This window comes from Myxine glutinosa, chromosome 14 (assembly GCF_964187855.1).
Source record: "Myxine glutinosa chromosome 14, kmMyxGlut1.1, whole genome shotgun sequence".
Lineage (NCBI taxonomy): Eukaryota > Metazoa > Chordata > Myxini > Myxiniformes > Myxinidae > Myxine > Myxine glutinosa.
Window position 1 is genome coordinate 28,869,197 of NC_136274.1, and position 21,214 is coordinate 28,890,410.

Here is a 21,214-nt window from a genome sequence, read left to right on the forward strand (position 1 = left end):
GTTCACCCAGATAAAGTATCTGTGTGCTGTCAATTTTGTATCACCTGAGGCATACAAAACCTGTATCACCTGAGGCATCTGGTAAATTATTATTTGATTTGTAAATTACGTATTTTAAAATGTCAACTCGTAATTCAAGTATTTCAATTCGATGGCTGGGGTAAAGGCAGAGGTGGGTGATGTCACAGCAAACAGAGCAGTAGAGATGTGACTACTTGTATAAAAGCGACCAAACTCTCATAACCGCACCTGGCTTCGTCCAGACACCACTACTTTACCCTCCTCTGGTTCCCGCAAACTGAAGGGCAATTGGAGTCATGGAGAGCACAGGGAGAAGCTTCTTCCTCCTAGTCATTGCACTGCTGTGCTCTGGCCATCTGGTCCTTGGAAGCCATTTTCGTGGTGGGACCATCAGCTGGGAATACATTGGTGGAAACGAGGTTTGAGAATTTTCTGACTTCAGTGACTGAGTTAAATGCCAGGATACATTCGTGCAAAATTTTGGGCGAATCACTTTGTCTCTCAATTGTTTTATGGTTAGAGTCACATTTGGAACTAGAACGGCACTCGGTAGAGCACATACCGACGCCAGGCTGAACAGTTTAGGTTTTATAATCCGCTGATAGGTCGGATCTGCATTTGGACCTCAACCAAAATCTAATCGGCTTGTTCTTGTCATTTACCCAACTCATCCAAGTTTTGTTATAACTCGTCCACAACTTTTTGAAATATCATGTTACATATCCTTTTTGGCGAATCACTTTATCTTTTCACTTCATCACTTCATCACAAAATCACTTTATCATCAAACGGCGTTTTGGCAATCACTTTTATATCTTGGGTTTGTTGATCTGGAGAAAGCATTCGATAGATAGGGTTCCACGCGAAGTATTGACATGGGCATTGAGGAAGTTAGAAGTGGAGGAATGGTTGATCAGAGTAGTGATGGCAATGTACGAGAGAGCGCGCACAGCTGTAAGGACGAAGGATGGGAACAGTGGTGAGTTTGAGGTGAATGTGGGAGTGCATCAGGGGTTGGTACTAAGTCCACTACTATTTGTAGCTGTGATGGAGGTGGTGGATCGGAATGTAAAGGACGATTTACCGTGGGAGTTGTTGTATGCAGATGATCTGGTGTTGATTGGGGAGAGTATGGATGGACTGAAGGAGAAGATGAACAAGTGGAAGGAATGTATGGAGACAAAAGGTCTGAAGGGTAATATCGGAGAAGGTGATGGCAAGTGGTAAAGCATGTGGTGAGGTGGAAAGAACTGGGAAGTGGCCATGTGCTGTGTGCAGGAACGGTGTCGGAGTGAAATCCATTCAATGTATAATGCGCGCTGAGTGGGATCATCAAAAATGTAGTGGTCTGAGAGGGTCATTAACCAGTGGCAGCTACATTATTATTTTTTGGATACAAGATCGAGGCTCATGAAAGAGCTAACATTAATCACACAAAAAGTCAAACCGACACATAAAACTGTGGGAGGGAGAGGGCTTGGGGGAGGTGGGAGAGGTATAAAACATATGGACACTGCAAGGACTTCCAGGAAAGAAGTTGGAATTTCGAAAAGGTGTATCTGGGGTGAATTAGCGGGGGTAGAAAAGATCAAGGTTTTTGATGGGGGAAGATAAGAGATGGTGGTGAACAGCTGTTTTAAAGACCTGGAGGGGGGAGTGGGATTGAAGGGAGTGGGGGAGTTTGTTCCAGAGGCGGGAGAAAAGGGGAATGAAAGAGTGAAGGTGAGCAGAGAGCCTAGATTTTGGCAGTTTAACCATAAGAGGGTTGCTGGCAGATCTTGTGCGACCTGCAGGAATATTTGGGGGACAGAGCACAGAGAGAGCTGGGGGAGCAAGGCCGGAGAGGAGTCGGTAGAAGACAGAAAGTCCACCAACCTGCCTGCGGTGAGTGACTGAAAGGCCCTCAGAGTTAACTTCATCGCAGGAGATTTCAATGATTCTGAAAGCTTTGGTTTCAACAGCGTGAAGCCGAGCTAGGTGTGAGGCAGGAGCACCTGCCCAGAGGGGGGAACAGTATTCCATTCAGCTGCGGATGAAAGCCTTGTATGTGGTGAGGAGCTCAGGTGTGCCTAGGACACATTCAACTGTAAGGTGTGCACAGAGGGAGCTGCAGATGGAGGAAATGTTGAGTTGGATCTTGGAGACGGCGTGAAGCTGGAAGGTGTGAAAACATTTTGCTACCTCGGAGACATGCTGAATGGAGAAGGTGGATCAGACTCGGCAACGGTTGCTAGAGTGAGATGTGCATAGAAGAAGTTTTGGGAACTGAGTGGCGTGCTGACGGGGAGGGGAGTGTCGTTGAAGCTGAAGGGAAAGGTGTTTGCTGCATGCATGAGAAGTGTTATGATTTATGGGAGTGAGCCATGGGTAATGAACGAAGAGCAGCAACGAAGGTTGGAAAGGGTGGAAATGCGAATGGTTCGATGGATGTGTGGAGTATCGTTGAGAGAGAGGAAGACAAATGATGAATTGCGAAAGATGATGGGAATAGAGCATGTGATGGATGCTGTGAAGAGAAACAGGTTGAGATGGTTTGGTCATGTGTTGAGGAAGGATGAAAGTGACTGGTTGAGAAGAGTGATGGAAATGAATGTGGAAGGAAGTAGAGGACGGGGAAGACCGAGAAAGACTTGGCTATAGATGGTGGAAGAAGAAATGCGGGCAAGGGGGTTAATAAGGGGAGATTCAGAAAATAGGGCAAAAGGAGAAGATCGTCATGGGGCCCGCAAGGCTAACCCCCGCTCTAGCAGGGAAAATGGGCTTAAAATGTGTGTTGTTGTTGTTGTATAGCGTTTTTGGCCCTATCACTCAATGGTGAAGAATCATTTAGGAATTGAAAGAATTATCGTACCCGGATCCGGATTCGCATCTTCATCAAAATCAAATCGATTCATCCTTGTCACACACCCAACCTGTCCACCAAGTTTTGCCCAAATCTGTCCACAACCTTTTGAGATATACTGTTCAAAACCAAACAGCCAGACAATTTTTCGGATTTGGACAAGATTTCCAGGTGGGGCAAATGCAATCAAGTTAAGTTTAATGCTTCTAAAACTCAATTTCTTCCCATCTCTCTCTCTAAAACTCCTCTCAACTCTCCAATCTCCTTTCAAAGTTCCTCAGTTACACCAAGTGATACAATAAACTTACTAGGTATTACCCTAACATCAAATTTATCCTGGAATCCACCAGGATATCCCGGTGATATCCCAGGACCAGGAATCCCGGTGTGTACCCCGGTTTAGAATAGGTACACCGTTTCCCTGCGCGTCGTAAGAGGCGACTAAGGGTTGGCGTCAGGAAGGGCATCCGGCCATAAAAACATTGCCTCAAAAAGGGAACCATGATTGTCATGTGGCCCGCCAGGCTAACCCCCACTCTAGTGGGGAAAATGGCCTTAAAACGATCATTTATTCATTCATTCATTCATTCAATCCACACATTACACAAATAGCTAAGTCTGCCTCTAAGAAACTGGGAGCCCTGTTGAGATGTCGAAGATTCTTCTCCTCTCAAAAGTTGCTTCAACTATATAAAGGATTGATTCACCCTTGTATAGAGTACTGCTCGCACATCTGGGGCGGTTGTAGTTCCACATACTAACTGGACAGAATTTAATCCAAAGTAATCCAAATTATCAACTCTCCCAATCTGACCTCAAAACTCGACCTGCTTGATTTACGCCGCAAAGTTGGCTCTTTCTCTTTTCTACATATATTTATTCGGTTTCTGCTTCTAAGAACTTGCTGCTTGTGTACTTCCACCATTAGCGAGACCACAAAATACTTGACAAGCCACTACATCGCATAATAAACTGTGTACCGTTGGCAACTCAAGGATGGGCCATTATGATATTTGTTTCTTTCCCACCACTGCCAAACTCTGGACTTCTTTACCTTCCAATGTATTTCCAAACACTTACGACCTTCCCCTTTTCAAAAAGCAGATTTTTTACTTCCTCAAAAACTCTGACTATTTTCTCTTTCTTCAGTTTTCTATCAATGCAGCTCTTTTATTTAAGGCCTCAATGAGGATGATATAGTCCTTGATTGGAGCCTTCAACATAAAAAAAAACAGACAGAGGTGAAAATAACCTCCACAAGTTAGGAGACGACGATGGTTCAAGAGGGAGCGGTATTCAATGACAAAGGTGATGGATGCTGTGAAGTCTTGACTGTCTTCACAACATCAATCACAGGCTCTATTCCCATCATGTTTCGCAATTCATCATTTGTCTTCCTCTTTCTCAACAATACTCCACACATCCATCGAACCATTCGCATTTCCACCCTTTCCAACCTTCGTTGCTGCTCTACATTCATGACCCATGTCTCGCTCCCATAAATCATGACACTTCTCGTACATGCAGCATACACCTTTCCCTTAAGCTTCAACGACACTCCCCTCCCCGTCAGCACTATAACTGAAACAGGCCCAGACAGGCCATGACCGGAAATGTCAAAATGGTTACTGACCTTGAAATGAGATAGAAAATAATGTATAAAATCAGTTATGATTATGAGGTTAGTTAGCGACACAATACCGAAAATTCGGTGAAAAATGAAATGAATTAAAAAATATAAAAAAATGAAAAATCGAGCTCCGTGGGGCTAGACACATGACATTGGCCTAACCAAATACCGAAACCCCTGTCAGATTCCACCAACTCCCTCGGAGAAGATGTAGCTTGAACTCAATTACCCCCTAAAAATACATCTTTTTCGGGCGTGGCTGCGCCCACAATGGGCGCAATACGCCCACTCCAGGCAGGACACAACTAGATCATGATATCAACCTCCCACCCAAGTTTCATCAAGATCGGATGATATCATCGGGTGGTTATGCTGCGGACAGACAGACACACACACACACAGACAGACGCACACACATGACGAATATAGTGGTCACTTGATAACTCGTGAACCAATGATAACACTTTTTTCAAATCTCTTTCATAGTCAACTCCATGTATTTACTCACAATAGGGCTTACAAGAAAAAAATGTTGTTGTTTAACAGAAGTCGAGGCTCATGGAAGAGCAGATCTACAATCGGTGAGATGAATGTGTTAGGGTGCTCGTAACAATTGTAAGTGCTGAGCAACGACCATATGCAAAGTTGACTGCAATGCACAACTTTTGCCTGAAATTTAAGAAACAGAAATAAACAAGAAAGAGCGATCAGAGATTGCGAACCCTCACCAGGATGTATTTTCGGTGGTTTTTAAGGCTTTTGTGTTAAGAAGCACATGGCGGCCGAACCACGTGACCGGTGACGTCATCATTATTTCTTTTCTCCACCAGTTTATGCCTCCATGGTGCTGAATAAATTTCATCTTGATAGGATGAAGTTTTGTACTTGTCGAATTATGACGTCATAATGGAGGCACCTACGCTATCATCATTAACAAATTTTATTCCCCATGGAGAGTTCTTTAAAATGAGCCATGTCTCAATTTTTTCTATTCAGCGCTTTCGGAAATATAGAGGAGATATAGCAGAATCCAGCCACAACTTTGAGATATCGTGCAGTACTCAAAAAAATACTCAAATGACTCAAAAGACCGAGAGGACCCAAAAGACAAATGACCCAAAAGATGCCGATGAACTAGAAGACACAAAAGACACAAAAGACCCCAAGGACACAAAAGACCCCAAAGACACAAACGACCCCAAGGACTCCGAAGACTCAAAAGAAGAGTAATTATGCCTCTTATATTGGATTTGTAGACGGTGGCTTGCAAACTGAGCATCAATATCTGTGTACAGAAGCGGTATTTTTAAATCACAATAAATACAAGGCACAGGGTGTGGTGAAACCACAAAGACTCCAGACATCGTGAGTTTTATTTCGATAGAACTCCACAGCATCTATTAAAAAGAATAGTAATCGAATAAGCCAGCGTTCATCAATGCATCATATAAAGCCAGTCATATAAAGGCACATTATCGTTCTTACCAACTTGAAGCCGGACGAATGCAGACAATCCCTCTCCCGACAACTCAGCCCCTTTTATAAGCCGTCACCGGTTAAAGCTGAAACTGCAAGAGGTATCAACCATAATTTCATCACACAGGAAGGTGAAATTTTCTGCACGTGATGTGCAATGCGCACAGAGTAAAATGAGTGTTCATTTACGTCTGTAGGATGTCTAACAAACAAAGATGATATTGTAGCGGCTACCGCTGGGTTTTCACAATCGCCTTGCACCTATCAAGGACGCGGAGCAATCACCATGCCGGGCTCGTCCAGGACGCCCGGGCAGGCTCGCCCTCAACTTGCCAGGCCGCAGCCAGGACGCTGGGCCACGCCCCCTCTCGCCTTTCCTGGGCAAACGCTCCGGGATAATATGTATATATATTGCTGCCCGATAAACGGGCTTTTCAGAGTGCCTGAGTGTTTGGTTTGATTAAAGCAACTCGGATGAATTCCAGCTTTTTGTCGCGGCCATTCTTCCGATCGACGTGGGAGCCCCAGCTCCTTCATTGGTGACCTACCGACATGGACACGGCAGTCGCCCTTAAACTGCCTCCCTTCTGGGAGGCTCACGCGGCGGTTTGGTTCACACAGGCGGATTCCCTGTTCGCCCTGCGAGGCATCACGGCCGACGACACCCGCTTCCACCATGTGGTAGCAGCGCTCGGTTCGGCCACCGCGGCCCGCGCCCTGAGCCTCCTCGAGAGCCCGCCAGCCGCTGACAAATACGGCGCGATTAAGAAGCTTCTCCTCGATGCTTTCGCCCTCCCATCGGCGGAACGCGCACGGCGCCTGCTCGACCTGCCCGAGCTCGGCGACACGCGCCCTTCCGAGCGAATGGACTACATGCTTTCACTGCTCGGCGAGCACTCTCCGGCATTCCTGTTCCGGGAGCTGTTCCTCCGTCAGCTGCCTAACCCGGTACGCCTCGCCCTGGCAAGCACGACGATCACAGATCCCCGGGCCCTTGCCAGAGAAGCCGACAAGATCTCCGCCACAGGACAGCGCATCGCAGCGGCGACATGGGACCCACCGCCATCCAACGCAACACCCATGGCGCCCGAGCACCCGGCACGGTCGACGACCGAACTGCCGACGCAATTGGCGGCCGCTACACTGAGCCGACCACCTCCAGCACGATGACCGGGGCCTCCACCTGACCAAGCGTGGTGTTACTATCATGCCAGGTTCGGACAGAAGGCCCGGACATGCCGACCCCCGTGCACCTTCGGCAGGCCGGGAAACGGCCGGGCCGGCGTTCATTACCAGCCATGAGCGCCGGCCACACGGGCAACTTACTGTTCATCACGGATAAAGCGTCCGGACGGCGCTTCCTGTGCGACACCGGCGCCCAACTGAGCGTCATACCCGCCTCTGACCAGGACAGGCAATCCGCGGTTTGCGGCCCCTCCTTGGTTGCGGCCAACGGATCGACCATCCGCACCTTCGGCCCGCGCAACGTCACCCTCTGCTTCGGCGGCCAACGCTTTGCTTGGACGTTTGTAACCGCAAACGTGCCCATGGCTCTGCTAGGCGCCGACTTCCTCTGCGCACACGGACTGCTGGTGGACGTCCAACGGCATCGTTTAATCAACGCCGAAACCTTCAGCTCCCTGGTATGCACATTGAGCAGCTCCGCGCCGACTGAGCTGTCATGCGCCGTCCCGGCGGCGAACGAGTTTGCTCGCCTGCTCACGGAGTTCCCGGCCCTCACGCGGCTGACGTTTTCGGCCGTCGCAGTACGGCATGGGATCGAGCACCACATACCAACCACGGGCCCGCCGGTCTACGCCAGGCCCCGCCGCCTCGACCCAGCCAAGCTCGCCGTGGCGAAGGCCGAATTCGACGCGTTGGAGCACCTCGGCATCGTGCGGTGCTCCGATAGCGCGTGGGCCTCGCCACTGCACATCGTGCCAAAGCCGGGGGGTGGATGGCGCCCGTGTGGCGACTACCGCCATCTCAATGACGCTACCACCCCCGACAGGTACCCGATCCCGCATATCCAAGACTTCTCCGCCCGTCTGGCGGGACGGGTCATTTTTTCGAAAATTGATCTCATACGGGGATATCACCAGGTACCTGTCAGGGCGGCCGACGTCCCTAAAACGGCAGTCATCACGCCGTTCGGCTTATTCGAATTCTTGCGGATGCCGTTTGGTCTCAAGAACGCGGCTCAGGCGTTCCAGCGCTTGATGTACGGCGTGCTGCGTGACCTGCTGTTCCTTTTCGTTTACCTGGACGACATCCTCGTCGCCAGCACGTCCCGGGCCGAGCACCTCCTCCACCTCCGAACACTGTTCGGGCGCCTCAGCGAGCATGGCCTCATCGTCAACCCGGCCAAATGCCACTTCGGCACGACGGCCGTTGATTTTTTGGGCCACCACATCACCAAGAACGGGGCCATGCCGCTGCCAACCAAGGTCGAGGCCATCACCACGTTCTCGCGTCCCCACACCATAAAGGCCCTGCAGGAATTCCTGGGAATGGTGAATTTTTATCACCGCTTCGTGCCCCGCAGTGCTCAACTCATGCGGCCCCTCTACGAAGCCCTCCGGGGCAAGCCGGCCAAGCACGACATCGCCTGGTCCGCAGCAATGGATGCGGCCTTCCAAAGCTCAAAGCGGGCCCTCGCCGACGCAACACTGCTCGCTCACCCGGTGCTCAACGCTCCCATCACCCTCACCACGGATGCCTCCGACTACGCGGTGGGCGCCGTACATGAGCAATGGGTGAACGGGGTTTGGCAGCCACTCGCTTTTTTCAGCCGGCAGCTCCGGCCGAATGAGCTCAAATACAGCACGTTTGACCGGGAGCTCCTCGGTCTACACCTGGCCGTCCGCCATTTCCGCCACCTCCTGGAGGGCCGACCTTTCACGGCGTTCGTCGACCACAAGCCGTTGGTTTACGCCATGGCCAAGGTCACGGAGCCGTGGTCGGCCCGCCAACAGCGCCACCTCTCCGCCGTGTCGGAGTTTACCACGGACATCCGGCACGTCGCCGGCAAAAACAACGCCGTGGCCGACTGTCTTTCCCGGGCCAGCGCGAACGCGGTCCACCTGGGCGTGGACTTTGCGCTTATGGTGGCGGACCAAACCACCGACACCACGGTGCAAGCCCTCCGGGCGGCGGACACGGGCCTCCGCCTGGCCGACATCCCCTTCGCGGACACTGTCCTGCTCTGCGACGTCTCCCAAGGCCAGCCTCGCCCCATCGTGCCCGTCACCTGGCAACGCCGCATCTTCGCCTCCCTCCACGGCCTTTCCCACCCGGGCCGGAAAGCTTCCCAGAAGCTGCTGTCGGCGCGATTCGTCTAGCATGGCCTTCGTCGGGACGTCCGCGATTGGACCAGCACCTGCACGGCCTGCCAACGGGCCAAGGTCCACCGACACACCCAGGCCCCCTCTGGCACCTTTCACCGTGCCCGAACGACGTTTCGACCACGTCAATGTGGATCTGGTGGGCCCCCTCCCCCCGTCATGGGGGTTCACACACCTGCTCACCATGGTGGACAGGACCACCAGGTGGCCGGAGGTCGTTCCCCTCGTCTCCACCACCACCGCCGACGTGGCGCAGGCTTTCATCGCCACCTGGGTCGCCCGCTTCGGCGCACCGGCGGACATCTCGTCAGACCGCGGACCACAGTTCACCTCCGAGCTGTGGGGCGCGGTCGCCCGCAACCTGGGGGTCAAGCTCCACCGTACTACGGCCTACCACCCCCAAGCAAACGGGTTGTGCGAGCGATTCCACTGCTCCATGAAGGCCGCGCTCATGGCCGGCCTTCAAGACGGCGGTTGGGCCGACCGGCTGCCGTGGGTCCTTTTGGGCCTCCGCACGGCCCCCAAGGAGGACCTCCAGGCATCCACTGCCGAGCTTGTCTATGGCCAGGCGCTACGCGTCCTGGGCGAATTCGTGCCCGACGCTACCAGTCCCTGGTCCACAGCTCACCAGCGCTCGGACCTCCAGGAGGCCGCCCGACGGTTTGCCCCCGTGCCAACATCCCACCACGGTGACCCCCAGTCCTACGTCCCCCCAAGCACTTCGCACAGCGGAGTATGTTTTTGTGCGTCACGACGCACATCGGGGGGCCACTCCGGCCGCCGTACGACGGGCCCTTCTGGGTGCTGCGACGGGACGACAAGTCGTTCGTCATTGACATCGGCGGCAGGTCGGACCGGATTGCGGTGGACCGCCTCAAGCCGGCGCACGTGGACGTCGACCACCCACCACGGGTGGCCCTTCCGCCGCGGCGAGGCCGCCCCCCGTCCACGGTGCCCCCCACTCGACCGCCCACCACCACACCGGACCCCCTCCCACGACCCACCAGGGGTCGCTTTGGCCGGGTCATCAGGACCCCCCTCAAATTGACCCTGCCGGTGCAAGTCGATTCTGGGGGGACGTGTGTAGCGGCTACCGCTGGGTTTTCACAATCGCCTTGCACCTATCAAGGACGCGGAGCGATCACCATGCCGGGCTCGTCCAGGACGCCCGGGCAGGCCCGCCCTCAACTTGCCAGGCCGCAGCCAGGACGCTGGGCCACGCCCCCTCTCGCCTTTCCTGGGCAAACGCTCCGGGATAATATGTATATATATTGCTGCCCGATAAACGGGCTTTTCAGAGTGCCTGAGTGTTTGGTTTGATTAAAGCAACTCGGATGAATTCCAGCTTTTTGTCGCGTCCATTCTTCCGATCGACGTGGGAGCCCCAGCTCCTTCATTGGTATCCTGCTCAGGCGCTAGGAATGGAGGGGGACACTCAAAGAGACAGGGAATACCCTCGACAGACCCGACCAGCCGCTCCCCAGGACTGCCTTAGCCCGGGCAACCCGTTCAGAGGAGAAGGGATTCATGGGGAAGACGAAGGGACGGACATTCCAGGGTTCCTGCCACCGATAGGGCAGGAAGGACGACACCCCTCACTGGCAGGGCTTACGGGGAATGAGATCCCACAGACTATGACAGGAATGTTCCTGTTGAAACATATAGGTTTACAGCCAGCAAGAGGGAGGGGCAAATGGTGACGGCTAGGATACCTTGGAGGGAATCCGACTTGACTGCTATGGAAGAACGGGTAAAAACCTTGATAAAAGATCAGCCTAATCAAGTGTCCGAATTTATGCGAATATGGATAGAAAATTCGCAGGCGGATTGGCGAGACATCTGCCATATGGGAAAAACTATATTGCCCACGCGGGTATGGAAATATGCGAAAATACACGCTCATTGGCCAAATGCAGACCCAAACCAACCCCAAGCGCCGGGGGTGTGGGCCAATACCATCGAGAAACTGCTGGCTGGAGTACAAACCACTTTAATGCCAGCTGCGGGGCCCGACTGGAACAAAATATTCGCTTTAAAACAGAAACAAGGCGAACCGGCAGCGGACTGGAGAGAAAGAGTGGAAAGAGCACTGGTTAAATGGGGAGGGTTTGCCCAGGCACAGGACCTTCCCAGAGTAGTGAACAACTTTCTCGTGGAAGGGATGAGGCCCGCAATTTAAAAAATGCATACAATTAGTTAAACTTGGGTGGAGGAATGCCCCAACCGACGAATTATGTGAAGCAGCTGACCAATGTAGTGACTGTGATGAGAAAAAAGCCGAGGTAAAGGAGGACATATTGCAAATGTTGATACAGGAACGACGGGCCCAATTCAATCATAAAGGGGGAAACTGAGACCGGGAGCACGCTCAGAACTGGAACGCTAGGGTAACTCCCCAAGATAATTGGGACTATGATGACGAAAATGAGTAACAATGATGGTGATATACAAGTCAATATGCAGACGAAGGGACCATGTGGACCACCCTGGCTGCAACAATGGGGACAACCGGACCAGCAGCCAGCCAGGCGATCGAGGCGACAGGGACCGTGTAATAACGGCAGACACCCCGCACGCTCGGCTCCGCCGGCTCCACGGGGGCGTGCTTCCTCTGTGGAAAAATAGGACATTGGAAACGTGACTGCCGACGGCTCCGGCTCCGTGGACCCCTCCACCGGGAAACCAAGCAGCCTATTGACGGGACGAGGACGGGTCGCCTAAAGAATGTCCCCTTGTAACAATGTCACCTACAGAGGAGCCGACTGTGACTGGACGTGGACGGACGACAGATAGAGTTTCTTGTGGATACGGGGGTGACCCGTAGTACTATTAATAAAGGGCAATTACCATCACTACGCCCCACGCATAAGAATGTCCAAATAATGGGCGTTTCGGGCTTACCGCAAGCGCTCCCAATTTCTGAAGAGGTGAGAGTGGTGTGCGGTCCGCTAGAAGCTAAACATGCTTTCCTAATGACAACCACCGCTCCTATTAATTTATTAGGACGGGATTTACTTTGCCGATTAGGCTGTCAAATTTCATGTATGGAGCAGGGAGTTTTCATAGATATTGCAGAATCTAAACGTGACCTATTAATGGCACTGGACCAACGTGTATTGGTGGAGGCCAGCAGGGAGTTTTCATAGATATTGCAGAATCTAAACGTGACCTATTAATGGCGCTGGACCTACCGTGCATTGGTGGAGGCCAGACGAAGGGGCTCTGACGAATGTGGTAGAGATAATTAATTGATATGGTATGTTCCGAAGGTGAGGAACTGCGAGATTGGTTACAAGTAAATCGAATCACGATGAACGTAAGATACGACCCACCCCACTGTACAGCTTATTACAACGCAAAGGGGTACAACGAGGAATATCGGGAGCTAATTAAAGACTCGCTGGGCAAGACCTCGAACGTGCATTTGTCACGCGTATGGATTGGCCGTGAGGGGGTAGGGATCGAGGTAAATCTGACACCGGAGCAACATGCGCAATCTCGTTACCCCGACGGAGTAGAGGCTCACGTCACTGTCACAACTGCTCAAGGTTGGCCACCGGAGAGTGTGGGCTGGATGATGGGACGGCTACATCGTCCAGGCAAAATAAGGTTTCACTTGGAACAAATTGCAACAGAAATTATTTCACCACAATGCATTTCTAGAAGGTCCCCAGAACAACATACTAAAAGTCCCAAGCAATCCCAACATGGGAAATATGTCTAATTTGCATAATCCAATATGGCCGCCAATCTGCAATATTTCTCTCATATAACGAATGATGATCTGTCTATTGGTGACAGATACACGAGTTTCATTACAAAATCACCATACTATGCTTATATAAAGATGTTCAGCTAGTGAAAATTGCTGTAGTGATTGCTGTAGGTATACAAAATGCTGGAACATCCAACTCAAACGATTAAACAGATTTGTCATCCTCCTCTGTGAAATCTGGCAGTTCTGCATTGGTACAACTTGTACCATGACATTCCCCGCACACAGCACTGCATGTGAGACCATATTTTCTACAAGTACATCTTCGTGTATTGCAGTCCTTTTTACAGTTGCAGCAGATGACGTCCAGGAGTGCTGATGGTGCTGCGGCCTGATCTGTCAGTATTGGTAGGCAATGTCCATCTACTATGTGCCATCCCCACTCCAGTGGATTTAGATCGATCCCTTTCCACTGCTGTATTTGGTGGTACACACGAAGGCTGTGGTATCTTGCAGCTGCAGAGGTGGGTGGCAGGGTCTGTGGCTCTACATGTGAAACATTCTTGGTGACCTTCTCACAAAACCGCTTGTACCGTAAGGTGTCCAATCCTTCCTCAGATCCTCCATACGACACTAGTGCATGTTCTCCTGCCTTGGCGATAACCTTCTCCTCCATTTGATGTGTTTGACTGAAAACTTTAGCTTGTTGATAGAAGAAGGCATCGTTCATGATTGTTTTCAGTGCTAGACCCTTTGCCAAACCAATCAGACGAGAAGTTGTATCGCAACCAAGAATAGCATGTACGAACAGCATACAGTCACATACATCACTGCCAAGCAAATTCTTTGATTGCTTAATGTTCCAAATCCTGTTCTTTCTTGAAGTTTGCTTTGGTTCTGGTATCAGGAACAAGTCATGTGAGTCCATTTCAGCATGGTGAATAAGAAGGATGAGTAAGTCCGTATCATCTCCCACCAGGACAGTGTCTGTTGTTCGTGCAGAGGCGACAGCTGTTTGAACAATTAACAAATCAGCATCCTGCTTCGCATGAAATGTATTGCACCCAGCTGTCTCCAGTTTGTCACTCAGATAAGAAATGAAGTGCTGTTTGTTCCTCGCATCGTTCAAGAAATCCTCTTTTCTGGATTGAATCACCATTTCACCCGCGAAGTGAACTGTCACACCAGTACAGGCTGCTGTCCTTCTCATGTGTGTGGCATCTTTCGTTGATGGGTCATCATTGTAGCCATCAAAGACAACAGTAGCATCAGCATATTTCTGTACAACATAGTTGGTGTATATATCACACACATAATCAAAGGTAGAACCTCTTGGCCAGGGTAGTCTGTGAAGTAGAGCACCACCATCAAGGATGTACTGGACATTTTCAGTAGGTTCTCGTTGTTTCTCTGGGATGACTTTCCAGATAGAATCAGCAAGAGTTGCCTTATTGGCCTGCAGTGGAAGGGAGGAAGATTCGAACAATGCAGGAGGGTGACTACAGAGTTCATACTTGAACAGTGATGGAACATCTTCACAGCGTTCAGCGACAGTTATCAGCCTCTGGAATATCAGCTGTGAATCCACCTTCACAGATTCGCCTTTGATTTGGACAGTTGATCTTGTACCGAGTGTCTTTGCTCGATCAGCTTTTCGGAAGACAAACTCAGACAGATTTCCCAACCATTGACGCTATAATCCGTTCACCAACCCCTCTTGATCTTTCAACATTGACTCCTTCCTGAGCTGTCATGCCATTTGCAATGTTGAGCAGTGTACTGTTATTAACAAATGGGTTTCTCTTTTCAAGATAACTGATAAGGTCAAGGGTGTCGCTGACATCTCTAGCTTGTCTTGCTGATGATATGTTCTTGTGTTGGTCACTGGTTTCATATGACACACCACTGAGCTTTTGCATGGCATCATTGATGTTTGCACACGCTGGCATAGATAGGAGCCACACCAAGCGCTGGGTTTCTGTCATCCCCTTTCCTCTTGTAAGTCCCCCACTTGTCTTAACACTTCTCATGAGCACTTGTTCAATAATGAGATCGGTCGACAATCCTGACCAATATCTGTCGCTATGTCTCACCACATGGTATCCCTGCTCAAATTTCTGGTCGACTTCTGGGTGTGTCTCTGGCAGATTTAACATCATTTGAAGATAGATATATGCAGACTTTGCATATAGTATGTGTCCAGATGCTGCAAAGTATTGTAACATTTCACGTACTGATTGGAGATGCATTTTCCAATTGCCTGTGCGTTCAGCCTTGAGAAACCTCTGTAGAATGTCTACCATTTCCATATATTGTACCCAGAGTTCTGCAGTCCGCATTGTGGTCATTATATCCTTCTTTTCCTTCAGTTTACTTTGAATTCTGGTCCAGACATCTGCCAAACACACGTTTTCTCCAGATGTTGTAGAGGAAACTGCATTGTCATATACTTCTGCTGCTATGGTCGTCGGTTGTGTCAGAATGTTGTTCGACATCATCACCTGTCATCACTTCATCAGGGTCCTCTGCTTTCATTTTGGATGGCACTGGTACATTGTATGCGCTGGACAGAAGGATGGTGTTCAGTGCAGCATCTACTAGCATGTGACCACGGACTGCTCTGGACACAGCCTTGCCAGTCAACATGTGGCTCAAGGCTCAAGGTTTCAATGCCAAACAGGAAATTAGAGCTGTCTCCCTCGACATATCACGTGCCTTCGACACGGTCTGGCACCCCGCTCTGCTCACCAAACTCTCCTCCTTTGGTATCCATGGAAATCTCCACGCATGGCTGGCGGACTTCCTCTCTAGTCGTCGTCAACGTGTGGCCCTGAATGGGTTTCTCTCATCTCCTCTTCCTGTTCAGGCTGGAGTTCCCCAAGGCAGTGTTCTGGGCCCCGTGCTTTTTCTGGTCTTAATCAATGATCTCTCTGACTCTCTCGAAAATCCTCTCTATCTCTTTGCTGATGACTCCACTCTCTGCCGCCCCATTCCTCTTCCCTCAGATCGGCAGTCTGCTGCCTCCTCACTCTCTGAAGACCTGGACAAAATCACAGACTGGTCAAACAAGTGGAACATGTCTTTCAATCCTGACAAATCTCACACTCTTACTATGTCTCTCCGAAAAGATCGACTGGACAACCCTCCCATCTACTTTCTCAACAATCCTCTCCAAGAAGTTCTGTCGCTCAAGATTTTGGGTCTCACTATCTGCCATGATCTTTCTTGGGAAAACCACATTTCCAAGCTGGCCTCCAAAGCCAGTCGCCGACTGGGCATCCTCCGTCGTGCGAAGTCCTTCCTCGGCACACCTGAGCTCCTCACCACATACAAGGCTTTCATCCGCAGCTCAATGGAATACTGTTCTCCCCTATGGGCCGGTGCTCCTGCCTCACACCTAGCTCGGCTTCACGCTGTTGAAACCAAAGCTTTCAGAATTATTGGAATCTCCCGCGATGAAGCTATCTCTGAGGGCCTTTCACTCACTCACCGCAGGCAGGTAGGTGGTCTTTCTGTCTTCTCCCGACTCCTCTCCGGCCTTGCACCCCCAGCTCTCTCTGTGCTCTGTCCCCCAAATATTCCTACAGGGCGCACAATATCTGCCAGCAACCCTCTGATGGTTAAACTGCCGAAATCTCGGCTCTCTGCTCACCTTCACTCTTTCATTCCTCTTTTCTCCCGCCTCTGGAACAAACTCCCTCACTCCCTTCAATCCCACTCCTCCCTCCAGGTCTTTAAAACAGCTGTTCACCACCATCTCTTATCTTCCCCCATCCAAAACCTTGATCTTTTCTACCCCCGCTAATTCACCCCAGATCCACCTTGTTTGAAATTCCAACTTCTTTCCTGGAAGTCCTGGCAGTGTCCATATGTTTTATACCTCTCCCACCGCCCCCTTCCCATGCCCCCCCCCCAAAGCCCTCGCCCTCTCTCAGATCTCTCGATGTCTCCATGTCTCTCGGTCCCTGCTCTCAAATGTTGTGTTTGTGTCCTTCCCCCTCTCTCCCCATCTTGTCTACCGCTCCCGATGTTATATGTTTTATGTGTCGGTTTGTCTTTCTGTGTGATTAATGTTCGCTCTTTCACGAGCCTCGATCTTGTATACAAAAAAAAAAAAAAAAAAAAAAAAAGGTGTTACCAGCGTACACGACCTCAAGGACTTCTTCCAATCTGGAACCTGCCATCAGATGCCCGATGCTACCCAGGAAACTAATTTCCATGTGAAACCCTCCCAGTTTGAGGACCATTCGCCGGAGATGACTGTCAACTGGTTGAGATCGAACAATTGATAATGCTTTCCAACACAAGGGTTGATCGAATGTGAGGACAGGAGTAACACCATGTTGCATGGCCTGAGCTGACACAAACTTTAGTGTGGAATAGATACAATTTGGATTACTAGGATTGAGATCAATCATTGGAAGTGTTACGTGTTCCTCCCCGCCCTCCTGGTCTCGGTATACCTCCGAACCCCGAGAGGAGCCACGGCAGAAAAATACGTTATCCTGTGTCAAAATTCACTGGTGAAACCACACCAATTGCAAATAATACAAACACGAATAATACAAACAAATATTGTATTCAAAATCACACAAAAATAACAGTACAACAATAAAATAGGAATCAAGAGTACAATCAATATCTCCTATGATGGTACCATCCGCTAACATGCATAAGGTAACTCACTGTGCTCCAAGTGAGTGGAAAAGAACCTTCCCCAGTGTCTCTATATTCCCGTCTTCGAGCTCAGAGTAGGTCCCCTCCAGTGATCAACGGAACGATGTCGAATCGAAACCAGAATCTCGTTGAGGACAGGCACAGACACGCCGCCCAAAACGTCACAAAGGCGCACACGGCCCAAAGCGGAGAAAATGGTCACGTGGTTAAAGCGGCACAAAGGCGCCCTCACGGCGATCGTGTTTTTGGTATATTAATAAATCTTGTTACTCCTTTTCATCCTTGGTGGAACTTCGATTGATTCACCGACATTTGGTACCAGGAGTGGGGTTTTCGACTCAGAGTCAAGGGAGAGGACGGACCCCGGAGGGATCGAGCAGAGAGACTGGCCAGCATCCGATTCGATTAAGGTGAGCCTTTGTGCTGGGGTTATCAAAAAATTACGTGCTTCACTCTCTCGCTCTGGGTTTAGTCCATCCTCCTCTTCGTCGTCCAAGCTCGGGCCATGGACAAACTGTAAGCACGGGTGTTTTGCCCAGAGTAACGAGTTTTATTGAAATACCAAGGGTAGGACAGTTAGCAGGAAAGGGGATTGTGAGGTAGACGCAGGGCGACACCTGTAAGACCAAGAACATCCCAGGAAGGAAGGCCTAGACAGACAAGATGAGAAACAAACCAGGAAGGGAGAGTGAGCCCCTCAAAAAGACCCAGTCATATTTTATGTATAACAAGCATAGTTATGCTGCTGTTAGACCAGGGAAATCATGGGCTGAGCTAACGAAGGACCTAAGTAATTCCTGGCCAGAGGAAGGATCATTTGCGCTAGAGAAATTAGGAGCGCTGTATGGAGCTTTAGACAAGCTGGAAAAAGAGAAAAAACATTTCCCATCCGACTATTGGAAGGTTTATGGTTGGTGGAAAGAGGAAGCTATGATAAGATAGGCAGCGTCGAAGCAAGCTAGTCTGACAGGAGAAGTACTAAAACTACAAGGAGAAAGGAAGCAAGTGGATAAAGTTCAGGAGAAAACGATCAAAGAAATAGTTAAGCAGGCAAACCAGCGATTGATGCCGCTGGTTCAGAGTAGAGACCCCGCATCAGGGGAAATAATTACCAGACACCTACCCTCCCAAGACCTGGGCCCTGTCCGCGGGCTCCAGGCACCACCCTCCCAGCCCCCACCCCTGTAACCAGCGTATGGGCCCCCAAAGGACGGGACATCAGCCCCCTCAATAGGACAAGACACAGGGACAATGGGTCGTTCCAGCGTACGTTAAAAATGGATGTTGGTGTAGCGGCTACCGCTGGGTTTTCACAATCGCCTTGCACCTATCAAGGACGCGGAGCGATCACCATGCCGGGCTCGTCCAGGACGCCCGGGCAGGCCCGCGCTCAGCTTGCCAGGCCTCGGTCGGGACGCCCGGGCATGCCCGGGCATGCCCGGGCAGGCTCGCCGTCAACTTGCCAGGCCGCAGCCAGGACGCTGGGCCACGCCCCCTCTCGCCTTTCCTGGGCAAACGCTCCGGGATAATATGTATATATATTGCTGCCCGATAAACGGGCTTTTCAGAGTGCCTGAGTGTTTGGTTTGATTAAAGCAACTCGGATGAATTCCAGCTTTTTGTCGCGTCCATTCTTCCGATCGACGTGGGAGCCCCAGCTCCTTCATATATATATATATATATATATATATATATATATATATATATATATATATATATATATATATATATATATGTATATATATGTATATATATGTATATGTATATATATGTATATATATGTATATATATGTATATGTATATATATGTATATATATATATATATATATATATATATATATATATATATATATATATATATATATATATATATATATGTATATATATATATATATATATATATATATATATATATATATATATATATATATATATATGTATATATATAGATATATATATGTATATATATATATATATATATATATATATATATATATATATATATATATATATATATATATATATATATATATATAGTATGTGTATATATATATACATGTGTGTGTGTGTGTGTGTGTATATTTATAGAGCGGATCCGCAAAAAAAGCGGAAAAGAGAGCGGATAGGTAGGAGGAAAGGATGTAGACCTCGGTTGAGATGGGAGGATTTGTGAGGAAGGATATCAGTAAGGTAAGGATGTCACCCCCAGTTGGAGAGTGGAGAGAGTTGGCTGAGGAACGAGGGAAGTGGAAGTATATCGAAGTCAAGTCAGAGCAGAAGCTTGGTACAGTTGGACCTCTCCCCTTATAAATGGGAGAGGGGAAGGAGAAGAAGAAAAACATTCCCCAACGCCAGTCAATCTTGTGACCCCCCCCCCCCCCCCTCCAACCCCCCGCCTTCCCGTGCCTCCTCCCCTCAAGCCCTCTCCCTCCCACAGATCTCCCGTTGTCCCTGTTCTCTGCTGTTGTACTTGTGTGCTTCCCTCTCTCTCCCCATCTTGTCTCCCGCTCCCTTTATTGTATGTTTTGTGTGTCCGTTTTTTTTTCTGATTGACGTCAGCTCTTACACGAGCCTCCATCTTGTATAAAGAAAAAAAAACGTTTGCATCGACCTATAGGCTATGAGCCAAGGGGGTTGGTCGGTACCATACAGATGGAGTAAGGCTCATTGTGATTTTTAGCAAGATATATGTCCCTAGATATGAAAAAAAAGTGATAGCAGTGTATAACTCTCGGCCATCTCTGTGTTATCACCCGAAATATATTATACGCCCGCTTCGCTTCGCCAAAAAATGTGATATTTGCTAAAATTGGAATAAATGTGTTTTTAAGGACCACAGAGTGCCAATAATTTGCATACTGGATGACAACTAATATAGTAATAGAAATATAGAACATTTGTGGGGGTTATTTATCAGAATATTGATATAATGACAAAAAATATGTTAAATTTAGTGGAAAAGTGGTCGAAATCGCTTCGAGTTCAGAATTCACATTGTACATTTTTGTCAATATTTCAAAAATGAAAACTCCCAGAGTAACATTTGACCCCTCAAAATCTTCGCAAGGAACCACTGCATTGGAATATATCATTACTTTGTAATATGGTGGTTGTTTGGGGCACATATTTTGGCAAAGTTCAAAATATGTTCAACCATACCCCCTAATTTTGATATTTTGGAACGAAACATAGCTTTTGAACATTTTAGCTTTATTCGTCTACTACTTTTGGTATCTCAGTGTAATTTTTGGTATTAGCTAGTATCCTAAAGTAGGTTTGTAACATCAGCTACATTATATTTCACAATGCATGCAAACTTGCTCCACACTCTAGGTTTATCATGATCTCTCGAACAAATACGATCTCGATCTCGATCTCGGCACTCTGTGGTCCTTAAAAACATATTTATTCCAATTTTAGCAAATATCACATTTTTTGGCGAAGCGAAGCAGGCGTATAATAATATTTCGGGTGATAACGCAGAGATGGCCGAGAGTTATACACTGCTA

The 21,214-nt window shown here is 49.1% G+C and overlaps 1 protein-coding gene across 1 annotated transcript in view; it reads left to right on the forward strand.

Annotated features, from left to right (window-relative positions):
* The first annotated feature begins 203 nt into the window (after positions 1–203).
* LOC144888765 (integrin beta-like protein A) overlaps positions 204–21,214 on the forward strand; it is a 33,953-nt gene continuing 12,942 nt past the window's right edge. The window contains exon 1 of the mRNA XM_078767954.1: positions 204–440. Within this exon, the coding sequence (XP_078624080.1) occupies positions 318–440 (123 nt within the window). The 5' untranslated portion in view covers positions 204–317. The remainder of the gene's footprint in view (positions 441–21,214) is intronic.